We start from the raw sequence: 24805 nt of genomic DNA on the forward strand, positions 1-24805 counted from the left end.
AACAGGGATCACGTTGCCTTGCTGTCTTTTGCAATTTTTGTGACTGTTAAAAGATTTGGTTTTCTGTTTTCTACTGACAGTAGGGATTCAGATTCCCTACTGCTTTATTACCTTAGAGTTTCAGAGAATCTTCAGACAGTGATTTCTTTTTTTAAAGTCTTAAACTACACTCTTGCAGTAGGAGTGTCAGATGTGAAATTACCACTTTGTTGTGTGCTTTTTCACTGTTTGACTGGAGATTTCTTGGATGCTGTTTATAGCCATCTTGCTCTGTGCGTGGACTCACTAATATAAAGAACTGCAGGGAGGAAACAGATGTTGATTGTTTCATCCATATTTCTGTCTCCCATGGTCCACTGATGCCTTAATGGAAAACATACCTTCTTAGAGAAGCATAGGCTTTCAGGAAAACAGAGTTCACACAGACTCATTCAGGATGTCTGCAGCAGATAATGAACAGTGACTTTTTCAGAAGTTGAAGCAAGAGGGGAGATGGAATATTGCAGCCATTTACAGAAGGTAGTTATTTGACTTTTCTTTGTTATTGTTGTTAGGTTTTCCAGGAGCAGTCAACCATCTCCCCATCCCCAGGAGGCCTTTCATCCATGTACATATTGAAAACTGTCAAGCTACGTGTTGTGATTTAACCCAGTAGCAGCTTAGCACCCAGTTGTTTTGTTTTCCCCTGCAGTGGAAGAATGGAGAAAATAAAATAATAAAAAAATTAAATTTAAAAAAAAAAACAAAAAACACACACACACAAAAAACGCTTGTGAGCTGAGATGAAAACTATTTACTAAGACGAAAAAAGAAAGAGGAATAAAGGATTATGGTTATCAAATTGCAGAATCATAGAATCACCAAGATTGAAAGAGACCTCAAAGACCATGTTGTCCAACCATCCATCTACCTTCAGTATTTCCCCACTAAACCATGTTTCTTAGTACAGAATGTAAGCATTTCTTGAATGCCTCTAGGGACAGTGACTCAAGCACCTTCCTGGGCAGCCTGTTGCAGCACCTAACCACTCTTCTGGAGAAGAAATTTTTCCTAATATCCAACTTGAACCTCTCCTGATGCAACTGGAATCTGATCCCCGTCTTCCTACATCCTACATTCAAATTGTAGAGAGCTACAACGTCCCCCCTTTGAGCCTTCTCCAGAGTAAACAAACCCAGCTCCCTCAGCCACTCCTCCCAGTACACGTACTCCTGTCCCTTCATCAGTTATGTTGCCCTTTTCTGGACATGCTCCAGAGCCTTGATGTCCTTCTTGTAGTGAGGGGCCCAAATTATAATTATTACAAATACATATATATGTATGTATGTATATACACACAAAGCAAGTGATGCTAGCTGCTGACTGATGTACAGCTTGTCCCCAAGCAGTGCCTGCTCCCTGGCCAACTCCCTTCAGTTTTCAAGTTTCTTTTGTATGCTGTCATGTGGTATGGAGTATTCCTTTGCCTAGTTTAGGTCAGCTGTCCTGGTTCTGTCCAGCACTGGTCAACTGCAACTGAAAAAAAAACCTCACTGGTGTGTTATCAACGTTGCTTTTCTCTTAAAGGCAAAATGTAGCATTTATACCAGACATTGTGAAGGAAAGATCAACTGTCTTAGATTCACTAAGCCGTCTTCTTGAACAGAGAGGCAATTATTTGCTGTTATTGCTGACAGCTGATTGTCTAATCTGTTTTAGTGTCCAATCATGGAAATAAGCTATATTTCAATACTTTTTTTTCTTACTTTAGAAATCTTAACAATTTTTGAGACAAATTGTCCAGTCTACCACAGAGATGGTGGAACCATTCTCTTGCTTGTTGCCCCTTTTGATATTCCTTTTTTTTTGTCTGAAATTGTTCTTTGAATGTTTCCATGTTCTCTAGAACTCAGTGCTTTCCTACAGGCACTTTAAAATTTTCAGATTTTCTTGAAGACTTCTTCTAAGGCTTCAGCTTAGTAACTGATGTCCTCATCAGTTGAGGAGTACTGTTTTATGTTTTGCACACTGCATTCCTTTGTATGTATCCTGATGTTATGATTGCCTGTTTTCATTGTAGGGTCACTTGTGAATACACTCTGTAACCACAAATGAACTCTAATCCACATTTAAGACTTGATAGAATTTTTTTTTTTTTTAAACAGTAGTAATTCCGAGGAAGGCCTGAATATAATAAATAGAAGGCCACCCTTTGAGCCTGCTGTAAAATTATGGTTTACTTGTATCTCTTTCTCTCAGGACTGCTGTTTCAGTGCCATGAGTTTTCTTCTTCACTGAACTGAAAAGAAAGGGTCTTCCTACCTGAATCAGAATATAGATTAAAAAAACATTTCCTGCAGCTAGTAAATAATGTGTACAGACTATAATCAATCTAACATTTGTATTTGTAACTCTTTTTAAGTATGCCATTTGAAAAGCACATTTGTAATTTGGTCTAAGAAATGAGTACTTATGATGTATTTTGTTGTTGGTTTTACTAATATGACTTATTAATACTGTCAGCTGTTGTGTGTGAAGATTTTTGTGACTAATCAAGTTGGGGGCAACTTGTAGAAGTGTCATGCATTGCATGCTATTACCTTCCTTTCTTTTATGAGATATGTTAATAATAAAATAATGATGTCTCAAATATGATTACTTTTGACAAATGATGTTTTCCCTTTCTTTACAGATATTTTCCAATTTATCCCTGAATGAGCGCTGCCTTTCAGCATCATTAGTTTGTAAATATTGGCGTGACCTGTGTTTAGATTTTCAGTTTTGGAAACAGCTGGATCTGAGTAGTCGCCAACAGGTATGGAGGCATCATTGTGGAAAAAAAGTTTTGCTGTTAGAACTTGTACTTCTGATCAAAGGTAAAAAAAAAAAGAAATCCATTACAGGTTGATATCTGCATTTTCAGTGATTTTCATACTAGAGGCTGAAAAAGTTTGAACGCGTAGATTAACTTCCTTAACCTGTCTTCTTAACTTCCTTTGGTAAATATCAGTTACTAAACAGCATGAGATGAGTGTTGTTTGAAATGGTTGTGGTTACCTATCTCTGTTCTACATGAAGCAGTGGTAATTTCATCCCTAAGAACTACCATCTCTTTCAGTTGAAAAATGTAATGATGCTTCAGTTTGAACAGTGATTTTTCAACTGCTTTGTTTGCCTATGCAAGTTTTCCTTCATTTCTCTATGACTCTCTTCCTACCAATAAAACAACAGATCTTGGTTTTTTGAGGTCTTCAGAGTATCCTAGAGATGATAATTCTGGGGTTCTTACAGAGTCTAGACTTTTCTTTGGAAAAGCTGTTTAAGGATGCCTGTTTTTTATTTGTATACCCTTTCTAGGCTTCTTGTTACTTTATTACACATTACACTTTATCTACACATCTGTAGAACAGTATCTTGAGAATTCTGTGTAGCTAGCAGAAACAGAGGAAGGACCATGGGAGGATCCCATGTCAAGATGTTCATCTATTCTGAACACAAAGATTATACGTGGGATATTACTTTCAGATCATCTGTTTATAGGAAACCATATGTTTCCTATGTGATCTTGTTTCTAGAGTTATTAGTTAACTAATGTATTTCTAAACCACTGCAGAAAATTAGATTGTCTGTTTTTTTGTCGATTGACTCCCAAGCTCATACAGACCAGAGATACTGTGTATCAAATCACTTCCCTCTTCATTGTCTAAAGAAGTAATTTTATTTCTATTTGCTAAGTATTTATACCTGTTATATGTGTTAGGATCTCACTGAACTTTATCATGTATGGCGTTGCCCTGGGAAACCTGTACTGTCAATTCTTCATTGTATTCCTAAACCAATGTAAACAGAAATTGTTATCCCTCTCATTATATAGGAAGGGTTTGGTGGCTATTTTTGTGAGATGAGGCAAAATAACAAGGTATTTCTTTTTCTGGTTTTGTTTTTGAAATTTATCTTCTATAATTTTGGACTTAGACTTCTACAGTATTGGACTTACTAGTAACAGCAAACAGTTTGAGTGCAGCAAAGAGTTTGTTTCTTAGCCACAAAAGAGAGAAAAACAGAACAGAATTGTGTTCTTTTCTGTTGCCCTGTCCTCTCATTTGCACTAAATGAATAAGCATTCTTGTATGTTTTTGTTAGATTTTTTCAAATTCAACTTTTTTTTTTTAAAGCAAGGTGATTTAATGCATTTAATCTTACTTTCTCTGATATTTTTTTTGTCTTGTATTGGCTTATGTGCTTCAGAATGAAGTCTGTGCTACTTTTCTTGCCTTGTTTGTAGTACTCATCTTTTAATATGGTTGGCATGTTATTTAACAATGTGTGCAGGTACAATGCGGATGCTTTTGTTATTCAGAGCTCTGGGAATATAATGCATGCTTCTTTGATTTAATGGTCTTTCCTCTGTTAACATTTAAATATACAAATATTCACTTTAAAACTGAGCAAATAATAGGAGGAAACTTCTGTTCTTGAATTACTTTTCTTACTGTTGCATCCTTTGCTTTTCTTCTCTTTTGTTCATTGGTACCTTGGGTTACTGTTTTATGTTGTTGAGATGCTCACTGTTACTTGCATCACTTTTTACTTGTTGGTTTGGATGATTACCAAAGCCAAAGTGAAAACTTGTTGCGTTTCAGAGACATATAAACCATATACTCACCTGTGAATACTATCTTAGCTAGAGAAGAGCAAGCAAATCCTTTGCTTTTAAAGAAAGAAATTCGCTTTCTCTGGAATGTGAAATGAGCTGCTAATCTTATTTTCTCCAAACATTGGTGCAGAATTCTATAAAATTAACAGTAAAACTGATCACAGCAATATGTTCTTTATTTTCAAGAAACAAATCCTTTTATTATTGTAATAGCTTATGTAAATGCAGTAGATTTTATTTTAGTGAAATAGGAGATACTTACAAATGGAGTTAAATTTAAATGTTTGATTTTTGTTTGCAGGTCACTGATGAATTGTTGGAAAAGATAGCATCAAGAAGCCAGAATATTACTGAAATCAATATTTCTGACTGCCGCAATGTATCTGATACAGGAGTTTGCATATTGGCATGTAAATGTCCTGGACTGCTAAGGTATACTGCTTACAGATGTAAACAGCTTTCTGACATCTCTATCATGGCAGTTGCCTCTCAGTGTCCTCTTCTTCAGAAAGTACATGTAGGCAATCAAGACAGACTCACTGATGAAGGTTTAAAGCAGGTAATATCCGTTCTACTTTTTTTTTTAATCTTAGTCTTTTGACTTTGTCAACTACAAAAATGAATATGGAAGAATGTTTGTGAGGATATAATTAAAATCAGATGACCTCTTTTACTTTAAAGATCTGTATAAGGTCATATATTTAAGTACCATACTATCCAGTTTGTTGTGCTACAGCTTACCTCAGGCTGGTGGGATTTTACCTATCTTTACATTGCAAAAACAGGCAGTTGAGATCTTCATTAGGCATACAGGAAGTTTTCATGAGTTTTGTCTCTTCTGTTAAAAAGACTATTTAGTGTAAGTTGTGAAGTAGTTATCTTTAATTAAATATCCTTCAATTGTCTAGTGAGTGGGCATTTTTAGTTGCTTTAATATGTCCTACAATTTAGGTCTTAAATGCTACTCATCTTTTTGTTGATTGCAGTCTCATTGTGTCATGTGTGTATTTATACTCTTTCTTGTTTTCATATAGTAATAGTACAGACTGCAAATAGAGATGATTTTAAGGGGAATGCAGGAATTAAAAGAAATCTTAACTACCGTCACTTTCTAGTTCAGTCAAACATTGTTTTTCCTTTATTTTTAAATACTTGCTCTGATTTCATTAATTACAGCTGGGTTCAAAATGCAAAGAATTGAAAGACATTCATTTTGGTCAGTGTTACAAGATCTCTGATGAAGGAATGATTATTATAGCTAAAGGCTGCCTGAAGTTGCAAAGAATATACATGCAAGAAAACAAATTAGTAAGTATATGTCAAGTTTTTTTTCCTCATGGCATTGTCATTGTCAAAGCTTTCCCTTGCTTTTTGTTAGTTTAATACCTTGGTCTGTTTAAGCATTTCACTGCTAAAGAACATCTACAATCTTCTTTTAGATAAGAAAATGTAGATTCTACAGACATAGCTCAGAAGGTGACTCTGAGTACATGTTAAACTAATGCTGTTTCAGACACACAATAACTAGCTTTTTGACAGGACATTCCAGTAAAAGCATTGGGTAGATATTTCCATGGGAGAAAATTTAGTACATATCAGGTGTTTCTTTTGTTTATATCAATATGTTTTTCTACAGTGCAGTGCAAATTTATACAGACTTAAAGATTTCAGTAGGTTATGTTGTTGACTACAAATAAAACATACATTATCTTTTCTTGAAATATGTCACTTTTTCATCAGGATGCAGTAGAGCAGTGCGCCTGTGCTGGTAGAATTGTTAGTAGTGTTGAGGAGTACTGTGTGTGTCTTGTGTCCTAATCACAGTGAGGGAGCTCTGAAGAGACGGTTTCTAAAGCTCAAGGCCAGTTTCCATTAAGTGGTATACTAAAGCATTGGCTTTGTTCACTTATATATTTAATTTTTTTTTTTTTTTTTTTTTTTTTTTAGAATGCAAGTAGAAAAGTTTGCTTACATCTGAATTCTTAACTTTCAGTGTTGTAACCTTAAGTTTGAAAACTGGTGAAGTGGAACGAATAAATTTTCTTCTTTTTACAATTTTGCTTGTAAGCAAACAGTGTACTTTGTACTCTGAGTCATTTGATGTTGTCTCAAATCATCAAACACAATGCTTAAGATGTTATGAAATTTGAGAAGAGTTTCTCTTTTAAAAGTAGCATTTCTTTTGTTTTCACCAAATTGTAGGTATTTGAGAGATAGCAGATAATAGCCAAAACAGATCTCAAAAACAGCTCAAAGGGAAAAAAAACAATAGTGTTCCTAGTTGCTTTCCTCACTCCAGTTAAAAAAGGAACTCTTTCAGTACTGTCAAAGTAAGTCCTTGTAAATCTATCATCTATTCTCAAATGAATCAAGTATTACTTTTATTATTTCAGCACTTCTAAAGGCTTGTCAAGTAGTTCATCAGAACTCAGGTTTTGCACAGTTTTTTTAATGAAAGTATTAATTTTAAATTTTATTTAAACTGCTGCCCACTATGTTTTGGCAGAGTTCAGTTTAGCTTTGTAAAGTCCAAATTCAGCTCTTTACCAATTGTAAACATGAAATAGACTGCATTATGAATTTCAGGAGATTGAATCTCTATAATAAACTATTCATAGATGATTCCACCAAGTGACAAAACCACTAAAACTGCCAATCTTTTCACTTCGTTGGGGCAGGGTATTTTCAGATCTTTCTGTTCAAGAACCTCAATCTCATATGATGAAGAAAGACAAATTGTATTTGTTTCTGTAAACTGATGATTTATTACTTTCCTACTTTCCATAATTAAAAGAAGAAAGAATTCCTTAATTTCATATAGTTAGCTTTAAAGAGAATAATGTTTGGTTGTAAATGCTAATCCACTACTTGCTTTGTTAATTTCTGTGTGTTTTTTTTTTTGTTCTTGACTGTCTTCTAAAATAAAACTACTGTTAATAGTTGTTGTGATACATCTTGTTTCCTACTCTTATGTGAAGAGGATGGTTTTGGAAGGAGTTGGGTATATTCATTCCTGAACTAAACAATAATTTTTTTATAAATCCTAATATTCTATGGCAAGAAGGTGTCCTTGACATACAGCCTTGGTTTGTTTGCAGTATGAAGTACATAGATTGTTGGATGTTTTTTCTTCTTGTTAAATCTTTTAAAATTAATTCTTCTGTTACTTCTGTATATTGTGTCTGTGTATTATGTTTTATACTTTCTTCCTCCCTTTTTTTCAGAGGTGCTTAAAGTCATGTGTATCTTATGGGCAATTTTTACTAATTTTAAACTGGAGCACATTGTAGATGGTACATGATGGCTGCGTTTTCATGTAGGCTTGTCTCAGGCTAATGGATTTTTTACTTCAAAAATACATCTATCAAGAGACACACAACAGCTAAATAATGCCTTTGTAAGTGTTAGTTTGCAGTGAAAGGTGGATTGGTGAACACCATTCTGTTGCTTTAGCTGTTGCTAAGTAACTCCACTACCAAAATGCTGAGCAGAAACACAGAAAGAATTTATGTTCTGATTGTTTAATATACTAGAATTTCACAGAAAAAAATAGATCCTTTTTTTCCTTAGAGATACTGACTACATAATGATAATAAGTGAAAGCTATAAATAATAAACAGTTTGAAAGAATTGTGAAGAGGAAGTAAGCTTACAATATAAGGCTGTTGTTTATGCCTTGTATTTCTTCAAAACTTTTTTTTTTTCCTCTCTGTCCTTTCATAGGAAGAGTAATTGTATGCAAAACCTTTCTGACGCCTACTGGCTGAATGAGGAACCTAACAAAAATTCACGAGCCTTCTGAAGTGTGTCAGTTAAGTTATTGTGTAATCAATGAATACACAGATGTTATAAATAAGATGTTTATAAACAGGCTATCACACTAAAAAAGAATGGATAGAAAACTTACCCTTGTCCTAGGCTTGCTGAGAAGACTCCAAGAGGAGCAGTATCCAAAAGAGATCCTTCCCTTGTGGTAGCTCTTAAATGGGTCTAGGAGAGGTGGAGCCAGGCTCTGCCCCTTCCAGTACCACAGGTGAATTGCCTTCACCTGTGCTCTCAGGGCTGACTCATTGCTTGTCTCAGGTGATCAATCACAGATTCAGGCCATGATTCAGTAGTTCCCATACAGTTATTTTTCCTTGCCTGTTCTCAAAACAGTCTGATATAATCAACCTATCTCACAGAAGATCAGTGTAAAGAGAGGAACAGGCAGTGCTAAGAACCCTCCTAACCTCTTGAGTTTTGTTGGATTTAATGTTTTATATTCTTCACTGGGATTAAATTCTGCAAGTATAAGTTTCACATTTGCCTCGTGTGAATGATTGATGTGAATGAAGAAGGTGCAAGATGAATTGGTAAATTTTATTGTTAGCTTTTTGTTTCTTTCTGCTAAACTCTTTTTACCTTTCACTACCAAGGAAAAAGTACTTGGCTCCTGTTGAAGAATCGGAGAACTGCTCCATATTTACATACAATATTCAGCCTGAGAAATAACATGATGGATGAGCTCTAAAAGGTTTTGTGATTTCTTTGTGGGAGATGCAAAGTTAGTGACTACAGAGCCTAAGTAGAAGATGTGTCTCCAGAACAATTTCATACAAGCCATGTTTAAACTCTAAATTTTGTCATTCTGAAAAGACTTCAATTTGATAGCTGTATTTTAGAGATGGGAAAAATCTTTCTCGTCATAACTGTGTTGATTCTTCACAGTGATTTTTTTTTTTTTCTTAACATAGTGACTTAATGGCTAAAATTATACTAACAGTGGTTGCCTATGCCTAGCAGGTGGAAGTTGTAGATTTGTACCTTCCTACTTCACGCAGTGTCTGTTTTTTGATTGTTACTAGGTGAACTAGCTTTTGAAGGATAAAGGAAATGCAGATGAAGATTTAGATGTTATGAGAGGTTGACAGCTTTCCTACTACTATACGTTCTTCCCTCACTGTCTTTTATTTTTGAATTTGGTTAGGGATAGATAGGAAATGATACTTGAAGCTACTACAGTTGGAATTCTGATGATATTTCTCCCAGCCCAATAACAGGGTCTTTTAAAGTAAATGGCTTAAAGATAAATGATTTGTTTGAGACTTCCCAGATACTTTCATTAAAGCAGTTGTAGTGTATTAGCCACGCTTTCAGTCGCTTGTTTATTTTCTGGCTCTGTCCAGGAACACTGTCTACTCTGAGTAGAAAGCAGCTTGCTTTTCCATGTGACAAAATTTTGCCTTATTGGCCAAATTGGTGTTTTCATGCTCCATATATATGAAAACTTACTATAATTAATTTGTAATAATTGTTATAATAAATATTTTAAAGATGATTTCTTAATGTTGTTTTTAAAGATCAGTACTTTATTAGTAATTAAAATATAATTTTGTGTTAACTATAACCATTATGTTTGAGTGAACCTATTATGCTTAAGATGTGTAAAAGACTTCCTTCTAAAAAAATCATTAAAAATAAAACGGAAGGTGTTTGTTTTTGTCTTTCTTACACCAAAAAGGTAAGTAATTTGGCAATAAATGCGATACTTCGTATTCACCCCTAGGTGGCGATATTGACTCTGTATAGGACTTGAAACCCTCGATACCGTACATTACCAACACAAAGCAGATAATTTCTGAATGCTGTGCTGGTACTGCATAACCTATTTTCTTTTTGCTTCGGCTGTCAGGATCACTGTTTAAGTAGTTCTTAAGTGTCTTCAGAATGTTGGCAACTGGTTTATAGTAAAGCTTATTCAAGTATATAGTATTTGACTTTTGCAGTGCATTTATGTGTATTGTTACTGAAGTACTTCAAAAGATTTCTAATGTGTAGTTCATTAAATATTCATGAAGAGGAAGAAAAGCATTGGGTAGAATTTTGGGATGTTGTGGGATATTTTATAATATTTTAAAATAGAAGAGCGTAGGATGGACATGCGTACATCTATGCCAGATATACTGAGTGTGTATTGAATTAATTGAAACTAACTGCTTCTGGAGATTCTAAGTGAAACCCTAAAGAAAACCAGCTGTTCCTTTTTCACCTTTTCCTAGGCAAGAGCACTTTCTGCAGTAATAATGCTGGTTTGAATCAGTGCCTCCTTCAAGGTCAGCATCTTCGGGGGTGGCGTAGTTAGGAATACAAAACAGGAAACTTCCGGACGACTACTGACTATCCTAATATCAGTAATCTTTGAAAACAAATGATACTGCATCTAATTAACTACATTACTTTTATGCACTTCTATATGGATTTTATTATTATTTTTGTGTTTACATTTGTTTGAAAAACAAAAGTACCTGGTTAGGTTGTGTGTGGTGAGTTAAAAACAGTAGTTGAGAAACATAAACAAAGCACTGTGAACTTTTATATGAAATTAGATATCATACCACTAACAAGGCTTTATGTTACTGCTTGTGATAGATACTGCCTTTATGTAGGAGAAAAGTTGTTTTTTTTTTTTGCCTTAGGTCAACATAGTGACAAAAATTTAAAGATTTGGGTACAAATACAAAGGACAGAAATAATGTGAAAAAGGCGAAAGCAAATGGCAGTCGCTATATTTTAAATATCAGTCAGTTTTTCTGCTTCCTGCATAAATATTGAGAGACGTTGTGTATTGCAAATTAAACACATACCAAAAGCAATGGAGATACAGAAATGAGTAGTATTTGTAGGATATTTCTGTATTTATTGGGCATGCGGTTTAATTTTGGTTTGTTTTTGTTTTGTTTGACTTTTTTGTCCTACTTGGTTTTTTTCCCTTTCATTTGTTTGTTTGTTTTTTCAGCTTTATTAAGTGCTTAACATAGAAAAAAAATCAGTATTCAGCTCAGAAGATACTTATACAATTTACCGTTGTAGTGTTTTGTTTAACTTGACCTGCTTATTATGTAAGAAGAATGAATGCGAGTAAAATGAAATTAATATTAAGTTGCAAGAGCACTTGACTTCAAAAGAGGTGTTTATTGTAGCAGTAAAACCTCTGCAGTAATATGTAATTGCTATAGTGAAAAAGATGTATATGGTGAAATTATGTTTCTTTTCATGGATTCTAGTAATTAATAGATTTTACAATCTAGTCTGATTACTAAAATAGTTACTGAACTAAGCAAAATATTTTATTTTCATTTTGTAGGGTAGATGTATATACATTTTTATAGACATAATAGATTTCAATTAAACTGGAGTAGGCACTTTTTTTATTTGCTTGGGTGTCTTTGTTGTTATTGCTGAATAAATTATTTAAGCTTTTAACATGATTAAAAAAAAATTATGGCCAGGGATTGGTAGCTGGGTACGGAGCCTCTTGGATTGCTTGATTGTGTTTGATTGCCATTTTAGTCAAGTAACCAGATGTTATTACTTGTGACTTCTTTGGTCATAGAAATTTTGTGATACTGCTATAAGAAATCTTTTCATTAAAAATATGAGCTTTAATAGAATGTGTTATCTAAATTGAGTTGTGCCAGAAATTTCCAAATTTGTTTCTGTAGGTTTTTTTTTTTGTTTGTTTGTTTGTTTGTTTTTCAGTCTGTCTATATGTTGTGGCAGAAGAGAATACTGACAAACTTCAGATGAATGACTTGTAGTTCTTCACTTGTTAACTTTTCATCTTGATCCATGTTGTTCTTGGTAAAAAATATTCAGTCATATACCTGAGGATAAGTAATAAATCAAAATTGATAATATTTCTTCCAGTGAGTTGTGATGCTTCTTGCTGAAAGAGATAGCAAGTGTGGTGTTGTGAAGCAAATCCTTAAAGCTGTCAGTTTCATTATTTTAAAATACTGGTAATTTGCATCCATCAAAGATGATACAAGTCTTTTTTTTTGTTGAGGACAAAGACAATGTTATGTTAAAAAAACAAACAAACAAACAGCAGACAAGAATTTTTGTTTACATCATCTATTCATCTCAAATTTCATCTGAGCTTTTTATCCTTCCTTATGAAGCTAAAAAAATGAACATGTTCAATTTCTGACACTTTGTTTCACCAGAGAACCTACATGTAGCTGTACATAAAATATGAAGTAAGAGAGCCCAAACCTTGCATGTTGTTAGGTATAGTGGGGGAAGCTCTAGCAATTTCCATATTCAATATGGACACAATATTCATGGTCTCCGATGGATATCATCAACTGCTCTTCCAGTTGGTTGTGTTCATCAGAATATTAACATTGTTGGCATATATCTAAAGGGCATGAAGGATGAACTGCAGAAATTGTCCTAAATACTGTCTTTTTCAAGACAGGATTAAATTGCTTAACTTTTGAACTACAACATCAGAGCACAAGATACGTAAGTTTTTATGTTCACACTTTTGTTGTAGAATTATTATCTGTAACTACCACTGTTTTTTATGTTCCGCTTCTACACAGTCATCTAGAAATTCCAGCCTTAGTTGCTATAAAATTTTCAATTGTCTTTCAGTTGTCATTCTTTTAATCCAGAATGCTAATGGTTAAGAAACTATTATTTTGTGGACTTTTAACCATGGATACTGTCCTACTTAACTGTATCTAATTTTGAACAGCTTTGCCCCAGTTTTTTGAGGTTTGTTAGCTTAGTACCCCCCCCCCCTCCCCCCCCCCCCCCACCCTTCTTGTGTTTTGCATTTTAACTTTTTATTCTTTTAGTTTTCACAGTTTTTATCCATTTGGACAGGCATAATGACTATTCTGCATGGTGTGGTCTTGCACCTGTAACTGTTGTTTGGTCTCCTTGCACAATTGTGTCCCCATATCCTTTTTTTTTTTCCCAGTAAAGTTTATACCTTCTCCTGGTACTATTCAGAAGTCATTTTGTAAAACTATTAAATTATTTTAAAACATTATTTTAGTAGTTCAGGAAATAATATATAACTGTCAGGCATGTTAACTTAGGAGTGCATGCTCAGGAGCTGGACTTTATGATTCTTGTGGGTCCCTTCCAACTTAGGAAATTCTGTGATTCTAGACTGACAATGGAAATAATTTGCTGAGAAAAGATTGTGCTGGCCTTCTATCTCTAACTGATACGATAAATATAGAAGAATGAAGTAAGCATGTTTTCTTTATAAACTGTGAAAATGTAAAAGTAAAAACAAGAGAACCCCGTGTTACAAAATTGTAACAACAACAACGACAAAAGACAAAATATGAATGGCAAATGTTTATTTGCCTTTAAAATATTTTTTCTGCTTAGGTATAGAGAATATTTAAACTAAAAAGGCACACTATGATATTTCAAAGGGTAAAGTAAAAAAGGTTGGTACTGATAATATTATATAACTTGAGCTTAAATATCATAAATGTACTGATACTTGGAGGCCTAATTTATATAAGAACTAAGAGTAAGTTTGTTTCTGATTGGTTTCAGAATGATTAATTGAGAATGAAACAAAAATGTACTAATAGGTGCTCTGAAATGCACTTACCTTGCTGATTATGGCTGAAAGTAAAAGGCTACCTAGATTGTGTCACTTGATATTTGTACAGCTCTTGAGAGCTGAATTCTGTGTAAGGTGGAAAGGCATCTGTGAGTCTCTAACATTTTTATAGTGGTACTGTTACAGGTGTAGCTGTTAATCAGCTGTTGTCCTTGTTAATGCAAATGTCACATTCCCAAAGAAGGATTTGTTTCCAGGACTTCTGATAGTCTGTAATTTTGCACCAGGGAGGAGTTAGCCTGTGTGCAGACTGCTACAACAATGTAACACTTGCAGAAATTGTGTTTATTTTGTATGGAAAAATCTGCTTTGCCTGCGACTCTTGATACATCTTTGCAGGTATTTTTTGAGTTTCCAAACCTGTTAATGTTTGGAGATTTTTTTATTTTTTTCCATCTTCAAAAGGGACTACTGTGAAAACAATTTAATGATTTCCTTTACAATCATCTTTGAACTTTTTAATTCTTTAACTTTTTCCATATTTATATGTATACTTAAGTAGTAAATAGTTTTGGGATGTATTGCAGTTACCTGAATTGTTTGTTTTGGCTTATTTTTTGAGGGAGATAGGGCAATGTTCCTTACATTACTTCAGATAGCTGTTAGTATTGTGCAGCCTCTAGAAAATAGCAAGGACTACTTAAGAATAAACAGGAAACATATACTGCGTAAGATGTAGAAGAGGTTTGTATCGTTGAAATTGGTTGATTTTAATGCATACTGTAAGTAAGTAAATTACAGAGTTCTCATTATTTGAAATGTGAATTTTTAGAATGAAATAGTGTTTGAGAATTTCTGTGTTAGACATTTCTGAAGAAAATCTTAATGGTGGCTACTTTAGAAGCTTCTCTTTTGTGCTTCAAAACAGCTATGCTTGGTACCATTTTCTTCTGGCTTTAGGACTGCTCATTGCATCTCAGACTATCTTAGAAAATTACGTCTTCCTTTAAAAGCTGTTATCATGCTAGTCTTGTTTTTCTTTTTTTTTTTTTTTTTCTTTTTTTCCATGGCTTAAGTACTTTTGAGCCTGAAAAGCATTCTACAGTGCATATTGCTCATTTGTGATACGTACTCCAGATTTTGAAGTATTTGTAACAAATTTCCATCAACTAATGTTGCAGTATGTTTAAATGGAGTAGAAGCAGTATGCCTTTGAGTTAAAATCAAAACAGAGAATTATTTATTGTCAGGAATGTATCATGAGGTACAGTTTTCTGGGTTTTTAAAGAAGTTTTATTAATGGAGTATAGGTTTGACTGTCTTAATTTCTTGTGCAGGTGTGAGCCTTATCTATGATACCACTGAGTTAAGATAAAACTTTTTTTCACAATATGTAGATGTGTAGATTTTCCTTCTACTGTTTTTCTACTGTAGGAGTTTTATCTCTCTTGAGAAAGGCATTGCACATAATCTATTACAGAAGGGCTACCATAGCTGACCTTTTGGTTTCTTCAGTTGTGATACAAGTGCTCACTGAAATGATATAAAACTCATGGGACTCCAGTGCTTGTACAGATAAGTGGCTGCTTTCTCTTGCTAGTAGAAAATATATCTGAGCAGTGAATTTTAAACTTGAATGGTGATACTTTCATAGTTGTGGTATTACACAAATGAAGACAATGTGATCATTCTTTAAGTGAAGTTACTTTTTTGGTGCAAGGTAGCAAAGTTTTGTGATTATATCTGGTAGGGCTGTGATGTCCTGTCTCTCCACCATATTACTCATCTTTGGGGTGTGTGAAATAATCTGGAAATTCAAACCTCTAACTTGGAAGATAATTTCATGTCTTTTTGTTGCAGGAATATTTCAGATAACGTGGCAGTAGTTTACTTTGGTTTTCATGCAGTTAGCAGTTTAGTCATGTTACTGTGTGGTGCTATTTAACTGAGTAACATACATGGAGTTTTGTCTCAGTCCCAGAATTAAAATATCAGTGACATAAGTGAAATGTGGTGGGAGTTGAAATCTGTGATTGATGAGTCACAGTGGATAAGTCTGGTCTCCTCAACAGGGACAGGCTGAGCACGTGAGGGGGCTGGAGGATGGCTGTGTGTAAGGGACGGGTGGGGCTGTATGGTTCCTTGCATTAGCAGTTACATGGTTGAGAGGATCTGGGTAAGGAACAAGCAAATACATTGAATGTCATTGTGGGAGTCTGCTATAGGCCACCCATACAGGATGACTGTAGCAATGAATTATTCTGTAAGAAACTAAGTCCTTCTGGATGATTTCAGCTTGCCAAACTTTTAACTGGGAATACCATACAGCTGGTGAAAATGGGTCCAGAAGATTCCTACTACAGCTTGATGATAGTTTCCCGGTACAGATGCTAAGAGAGAAGACTAGGAAAGGTGCTCTCCTATTTCTAACTTGTGAACAGAGAGGATCTTATCAGTGAAGTGATTACTGACCATAGAGATCACAAGTAGTTGAATGTAAATTCTTTGGTGATAGGAGAAAAACTGCCATGAATTCTTTTACTCTGGATATAGGGAGAACAGTCTTCATTCAAGCTTTTCAGTGGACCTGTTAGTTATCACGGTCACCTGGGAAGCTGCTGGAAGGCACTGAGGTCCATCAGTGCTGGTCACTTGTTAGGTACTACCTCTCAAGTGTACAGGAGCGAGCAATTCCTTGTGAACCTACTGAGGTTCAGCATAGCAATGTGCACAGTTTTTGCACATGTGTTGAGGTAGTCCCAGATAATGTATACCAGCTGGGAAAAGAACTTCTGGAGAGTAGTCCTGCTGAGAAGAAATTAGGGGTCCTGGTTGATGAAAAACCTAACATCAGCCAGCAGAGAGGGCTTGCCGCCCAGAATGCCGGTGATATAATAGTTCCATCAGAAGAGCAACACAGAGGGTCCCAACATAGGAAAGATGTGGAGCTTTTGAAGAGGGTCCAGAGGACAGTGCCATGAAGATGATGGGCTGGAGCACCACTCATATGAAGACAGACTAAAGGAGCTGGGCTTGCTCAGCTTGGAAAAGAGAAGGCTGCAGGGAGACCTCATTGCAGCTTCCAGTATTTAAATGGAGTTTATAAACATGAGGGAAACAACTTTTTACATGCGTAGATAGTGATAGGACAAGGGGAAGTGTTTATAAACTAAAGGAAGGGAGATTTACATTAGATGTCAGAGGGAAGATTTTTATTGAGAGAGTGGTGAGGTGCTGGACAAATTGCCCAGGGAGGCTGTGGATGCCCCATCCTTGGAGGTGTTTAAGGCCTGGTTAGATGGGGCCTGGGCTAACTGCTTTAGCATGATCAAGCAGTTGGCAACTGTGCCCATGGCAGTGTTGGAACTTCATGATCCTTGAAGTAATTCCCTTCCAACCAAGCCAGTCTATGATTCTGTAAATTCCAAAATGTAAGAAGTCAAGCTGGTGGGATAGAAAGTTGACTTGGAAGAACAGAGATCTTACTATTCTTGATCTTAGGAAAATAAAGCGTATGGACACTGGAAGTGAGTGAGGTAGAGAGATACGGAAGATTACAGATATGATGTTCACCATTGTAGGGAGAAAATTTGTGTGGTTAAAGCTCTGTTAAAAGTGAGGGGACAATTGTGGGGGACAATAAAAAGGGCATTTAAAATTTTATTAAGAGTGAAAGGAAGACCAAAGATGACATCGGTCTGTTACTTGGAAGAGGATGTTTATCTCATATTGACAAAGCAGAGACATTTAATGCATTCTTCAGCTCTGTCTTCAAAACTGATGATGGGCTCTGGGACCACTGGAGCCTTGAATATGAAGGGCTGTGACTGTGTTAATGATGAACTCACAGCCAACTCTGAATGTTTTCAGTATTTGTGACTGAGCAGTGCCACAGAAAGGGATCTGGTGGCTCTGGATAACAGCGAGTTGAATATGAGCCAGCAGTGCGCAGTGGCAGCCCAAAAGGCCAGCTGTACCCTAGAGTGCACCGGGCCCAGCACTGCCACCGGGAGAGGGAGGGGTTGTCAACTCTGCTCTGTGCTGCACAGCCTCACCTCCAGCACTGGGTGCAGGTTGGGTGTCTGTCTCGCTCCAATTCATAGGAGGGAGAGGAGGTTCTTTTATTATCTATATACCCGGCGTGAGATTAAGAAACAACGATTCAAATGTTGGTCCGACCAGTTTATTATAAATCTTAATTGGGGAAATGGGGAGGGTGAGGATGGACACTATTATGAATTAGGGTAATGGGAAAGGGAAGGAAGGCAATAGGAAAGATAGGAAAGAAGAAGCAAGGAGTCTTTATCTCTCTTAAGAGAGAGATAGTCACCAACATGAATCCAGCAAGGTTCATAGTTCAGTCATTGATACTTGGTAGCGGTGGGTCGTGGGGCATTTTTGCTCTGTTAGTGACTACAAGGGTAGCAACAATGGTGACCATGGTGATGATGGCCCCTTTTCAACGGTTTCAAAATGGTCCAGTCAGCTCCCTTTGGAGTGACAGCTCAAATCCAAAGTGGTTGAGTCAGCTCTCCGTGGAGTGGCAGCTTCTGGATCTGGGATCTCAGCAGGAAACTCCTTTGTTCCTGTCTTCCTGGCCTTGCCAGCAGATAAGAGGGAGCATCAGGGAGGTGCCAACTTGTATCTTGCCTTCACAGGATACAGTGGCATCATCGCCCAGTCTCCCACAGCAAACAGGAGTTATTTGGTCACAGTCTAGGTCTTCCACCAGTAAACAGTCCTGAGCACTATCTTCTGAAGGCAAACAGCTCCAAAGATGTAAAACTGTCCACACAATTATGTTGATTGCCACACGGCAACACCCATCTCTCATCTCCTAGAGTCTTATCACAAGAAATACCTCAGAAAGCAAGATTTGAGCCAAAAAGCAAAGAAGGATTCATACAGTGTCACAATGTAAGAAGGGCATAAAACTGTTAAAAAGCGTTCAAAGGAGCACTGCAAAGATGGTGAACCACCTAGAGGGGAATTTGTGTGAGGAGCTGCACAGGCCCCTTGTGTTTGTTCACCTCAGAGCATGGGAGCTGAGGCTCCCTCATGGCGGCTGCGGCTCCTCACATGGAGTGGAGGGGCAGTGCTGAGCTCTGCTCTCTGTGACAGTGACAGGGCCTGAGGGGATGGCATTGAGATGTGTCAGGGGTGTATTAGGGAAAGGTTCTTCACCAGAGGGTGTGGACATGGCCCTGAGTGGCCAGAGCTCAGTGTTTGGACAATGCTCTGAGAAAGGGTTTGAATTAGGGTGGTACTGTGTGGAGCCAGGGGTTGGCCTCTATCCCTTTGAGTCCCTTTTGACTCTAGGTTTTCTGTGTGTCTTTGATCATCATGTAGATTATTGTTTTCCTCTCCTGTAAAGCCATCTCTACTTGTACTGAAAAGTGTTATGTAAAAGAATGAGCATCCTGTGTAGATAGGGAGAGATACTGTTATTCTTTCGTATTCTCTCTTGATACATTTATGTATAAGTAGGAATTAAGTCAGTGATAGCTTTTAATGTGTGATTTTGACCTATCTGTGTATCTACATCTTCCCTAAAATAAAATAAAATCTTGTTGAGGCAATGTAAAAAGTGTCTGTGTTAATGAATAGCTTTTGCTTTTACAGTAACTTGGCATTTATATAATCATAGAGTTAGAATCCTTAGAGTAGGAAAGGACCTCAGAGGGCCATCTGTCCCACTCTCCTGCAATGAACAGGGACATCAAAGCTATATCAGGTTGCCCAGGGCCTTATCCAGCCTCACCTTGAAAATCTCTGGGGACTGTTTGCTCTAATCCTATGAAGATGATAATAGTGTACTTTGTTCATAAAGCTAGACACTTTTAGAAAATTGAGAACAGGAGCATAAGGGTAGTTTGTTAGTTTTTTGTTTTAACTAATTTTAACTGAGCATTGTAACGAGGAATAACAAAATCCAGATACCTATTTTTAGCATTTTCATCAGATCTAGGCTACTTACTTAATAAAACAGAAAAATGTAAATGGTGGTGTTGTTATAAACTGTTTTCATTGTTTGTGAGACGTGGATATTTTCATGTGTGTAGAACTATTTCCACTTACTCCTGGTCTTGAATTGCCTTGATGATGAATGAGATATAAGTAATATAATGAGTTATAAGTAACCATGATCGAGATAGAAAATATATATAAAGAACAGTTGAAAACTTGGTATTTGTGATATACAGGTTTGAGCTAAAGAGTGTTGGTTGCAGATGATTCAGATGCTACTGGTTGTGCAGAAATTTTTGTAATATGTTGCATATAAAAATGCTCCACTATTTTTAGTGTATTATTTGAAGAGCAAGGATTCAAAAATTTCATTCTCTAATGATATGGGGTTTATATTTCGAAGGAAAATTTGCAAAAAATAAAAATAAGTTGTGTCCAGTAGTTCAAAAATAAATTTTAATAGATTATTCTTGAATTAAACATGCTTTACCTCTTTCTACTGCCAGTACTTTGAGGAAGCTGTCCAATGAAAGAAGTTAAATTTATCTGCATAAAAAAAAGCAAAGGCAGATTAAAAATTTATAAACTTTGGCACATGATTTTGTTCTCCAACTGTTTCTTTCACCTGTAAATGTTGCTTATATCATTCTTTATGCTGGTATTCTATGACTGTGTTTGTTAGGACAATTGTTACTTACTGTTCATCGCAGCAGAGTACAATTATTTTTCATCTGTCTAATTCTTCAGAATAATTGTTTCTGACAAATTTTACTATTTTACTGTCTTAAAAGTAGCGTTCAATTCCTCCAATTTGTAAAAGTGAATTCATAAGTATATATTTGAGGTGAGCACTGAAAATTATTTTTCTCTACTGAACTACACTGAAAAGGGGAAGAAAATAATTATTGCTGCTGTTATTATTTTTAACATGTTTGTAGTTGTATTCAGAAGATTTATGCTTATGGTTTTGCTTAATTTAAGCTTGTTGTCCGGAAAAGTTAAATGAGTAAGTGTAAGACGTAATTGCTGTTGTATGCCACAAATCAGTATTTTTGGAAAAACAACTGTGATTTTGGAAAAAAAAAAAAAAAAAAAAAAAAAAAAAAGTTATTAATTAAATATCAATTCATTTAGTTTTGGCATCTGTGCATATTTTTATTAGCTGCACAACAGTACAAGTATTTGATTTTAAGACCTTAAGTTTTCCATTGCTTATAATTTTCACTCCTTGATTACTTCGAACAGAAATTTCCCTGCGATTTCTAAGCAAGATGCTTTGCTTAGAAAAGTTTGGGGAAAAAAAAAAAAAAGAGTGGAGAGGGAGGAATATGCTTTAATCTTTTGCATGTAAATTGGAAAACAGCCAGCCTTTTTATCCTTGATTTTCCCAAAACTGAATTTTGGGAGAGAACATCACCAAGATATGAAATATGCAATTTACTTTTTATTTGCCTTCTGAGAAGTGTAGCTTGTTTGTATTCAAACCAAGGTTTGAAAGGAAAGTAATATTTTTATTTTCTGTCTGCATTGCCTGTGTTACAAGTCCTTCAAGAAGGACTGCTTAGATAGTTTGTACAGCAATGTATCATGGCAAGGTGTAAGTATAATGTGGATATTTTCCATTGGGAGGAGCTGAGATGTTTTGGAAGACTACTTGAAATTGCTCTGCCAAGATGGGAGGGGCTGCTCTAAGTAAAGAATCAAAAAAAGCTGTCAAGCTGTCAATTTTGTTTATTTATTTGTTTCCCATATGTGTGTTGTTTTTTTTTTTTTAATTTGTGATTGTAAGTGAGAAATGTTGAAAAATGATTAAGTCATTTTTCTATTATCTTTAATCTAACATCAGATGCAATGGTTTGAGAAGAGTTCACACAATTTCTTCAATGGCTTTCCATCCCCACAGCAAAAATTGATGGAATATGCTGGAGATCTAAGTGCCATGCTATGATATAACTTCTGTTTTAGCAGCTTTAGGTAAATTGCAGTGGTTTTCTGTTGGAACACTTAGGAGCAGTTAAGAGTTATGTTGCCGTCTGGTGAAATTTTATGATTGTTTTTTAATTTTTCGTGTTTTTTTTTTTTTTTTTTTTTTTAGATTAGTCAGTGAATCCATCTCAGGGATTGAAGAGTGTAATAAATTCTGGAAAGCCTCAGGCTGAATGAACTATGCGTGGTTTTTCAGAAATCATATCTGCTGTGTCACTGAATAGTTACTTTATAAAGGGATGCTGTAAACTTTATTCTTACTTGTTTTTCCATGATTTTTCTTATAGTTGAGGTGAGGCCTCATTTTTATAAGTAATGCTGCTCTCCAAACACATCTAGTTCAATAGCCTGTTCTGACACACTTCTGATGGAGAGGAATGATGAGTGGTGATCAACTCTGTCCCAGAATGAACTACCCCCCACCTCAGTTTTCAGAACATTGTTATTAATATTGCTTCTCAGAATTTCTGCTCTTTATGATCTTGTATGTAAAAAAAGATAAAATAATTAAACGGAAGTAATACATGGAATAAAAGATGCAGATCATAAGGTGCAAAGTAGCTTGGGAAAAATTTGTTATTGAATATTTTATTTTGTGTACTGCTTCCACAAAAGGAAAAAATGGGGAATTGGATCTTAAAACATGTAATCCTCTGATAGGAATTATGAATGGATTCATCTGGACAAATATCACTGCAACCAACTATGAATTATTAAGTCTCTGCTAGGCAGGGACTATTTTTTTCATAAGTAGACTTCTACTCTGTTGACTGCATTTTTTGTGTTTTGTTCTATGTTACCACATGTATTTTACGAGCATTTACCAATATACTTCAGTTGTACAAAGCCATCTTTAGAATAGACAAATGAGTAAAGGCTAAGAACTATCTACTAGATAGGTGTCTGTCAGTGGTGATACCTCGTAACTTTGGAAACTTTTAAGTTTAACTTACTTGCAGTCTGAGGGCTTAATGTAAGTTCAGTATATTATACTAACTCTTTAATTTTTATCAACTACACTGAATTTTTTTATGAGTCGGTTTTAAAACTATTTCTGTATTAATATATGAACCAGCAGGTACCTAAAATGTATGTGTGAATTACAGATACTGAAGAATCAAACCATTCACAATCAAGGATCTGCTATTTGTACTGTCTTAGAATTAGTGTTGGAATTGAAAGCATTAAATCAGCAACATTAATATATTGTTAAATGTTTTCCTCCTTCTACATACAAGCTGTGCATTGTATACATTTTTTCAGTATCAATACTGAATGATTTCAGTGAAATGCTTTTTTTTTTTTAATTTTAAAAATTGCTTAGTTGAAGTAAATTGTATTCATCAATATAGGATAAAAAAACCTCTGCTACATCAGAATTGTGATGTTGTCTAAAGCTCTTGGCACTTTTAGCAGTTACCGTTATTTGGTAAATTGGATGAGTTGTGGCCAATACTATTTTATACAGTGCAGGTGGTTTATAACAAATATTTACTGGTAGTTACTATTTCTCTAAAAATGAATTTTGGATTTTATTGTCTGGTAAACCAAGGCAAAGAAGGGCTTCTGTCTTTGCTACCTTAATTCTTCTCAAGTTCAAATAGTAGATCACAATTATGATGCAACACCATAATTTTCCCCACTGTTGCTATTCAGTGCTACTGAGATCCTTTTAAGCTGAGTGAAGTGATATTTTTCCCTCAAGCGTTCCTTCTGTTGAGCACTTTTCTCTTTGTCTGATACGCTTTCACAGTTTTACATTTTTCGTTATTGACACAAGTTTGTTCAAGGTCAATTTGTTTACCACTAAATCAATAAATTTTAGGAAGGATCTTCCTCTAGCCTGTGTAAAACAAACAAACAAACAAAAAAACTCTGAAAGTGTTATTGTTCCGTGTCAGAAATTACTGTCCGGAATCCCTCAGATAAGAGCACTCAGCTGACTGTAGCTGTGTAGAAAAATAATTATTCACTGGGATTTGAACTGTAAAGGAGAGGGGCTGGTGTGTGGTTTTTGGTTTTTTTTTGTGTTGTTTTGTTATTTTTTTGTTGTTTGTTTTGCTGCAGTGGTGGTAGCATGTACAAACACATTCTGTTCAGTACTTCTATTGAGCGCAAGCCATTAGTATAGTACTGGATGTATAGGAGCTTGCTGCATGTGTTAAGGCTCAGGCTTGGCATTATGCTGAACTTGTTTAGACAACTTCCATTTACTCTGATTTACAAAGATTAACCTGAATTAAATCCTATATTGATATGACTTTATGCTCAGTCATGGTAAATGCATCTCAATACCAGGCTGCAGAGTCTGTGTGCTGTTTGTAGTCTCGTTTGACAGGGAAAAAAATGTCCCTTCTTCTTGTACTTGGCCTTCCATTTCCATGGAAGTTAAAATTTCAATGAACTCTTCAACTGTTCATGGGAAAAGTAGCTAGCAGTCTCCAGATGCCTACTGCTTTGATTATCTTTCAAGGCTGCAAAATGTAAGTTTGTGGGGTTTTTTTCATTATCTGACAGTTTTGTTGTTGTTGTTTGTTTTTTGTTTTTTCTTCCCTTTCCATGCCCCCTCCTGTTCCAAAGTACTTTAATTATCTGCCTTTTAGGCCACCTAGGCTGTGATGGAACTCTTGCTGTATGCAAAGGTGGCTCATCAGTTTGCTTCTTGTGTTCTGTTACCTTTTGTTCTGTTAAGCCAAGAAGTACTTCAGATGCTTTTTTGTTTTTCTTTCCATGGACCTTGTGATTGTTTTTGTCATTTTCATGAGAGCTTCTCATGAAACCGTCATATTTTCATTCAAATTAGAAAACTATCAGCTGTTCTAGTTTAATTCTAAAAGTTTTTTTTAAGTATCCACCCA

The 24805-nt window shown here is 35.5% G+C and overlaps 1 protein-coding gene across 1 annotated transcript in view; it reads left to right on the forward strand.

Annotated features, from left to right (window-relative positions):
* FBXL17 (F-box and leucine rich repeat protein 17) overlaps window positions 1–24805 on the forward strand; it is a gene marked incomplete at both ends in the record, with an annotated part of 274001 nt that overhangs the window by 10522 nt on the left and 238674 nt on the right. The window contains 3 exons of the mRNA XM_079548625.1: window positions 2672–2794; window positions 4938–5195; window positions 5813–5944. Of these exons, the coding sequence (XP_079404751.1) occupies window positions 2672–2794; window positions 4938–5195; window positions 5813–5944 (513 nt within the window). The remainder of the gene's footprint in view (window positions 1–2671; window positions 2795–4937; window positions 5196–5812; window positions 5945–24805) is intronic.

This window comes from Tetrao urogallus (genome assembly GCF_951394365.1).
Source record: "Tetrao urogallus genome assembly, chromosome: Z".
NCBI classification, from domain to species: Eukaryota; Metazoa; Chordata; class Aves; order Galliformes; family Phasianidae; genus Tetrao; species Tetrao urogallus.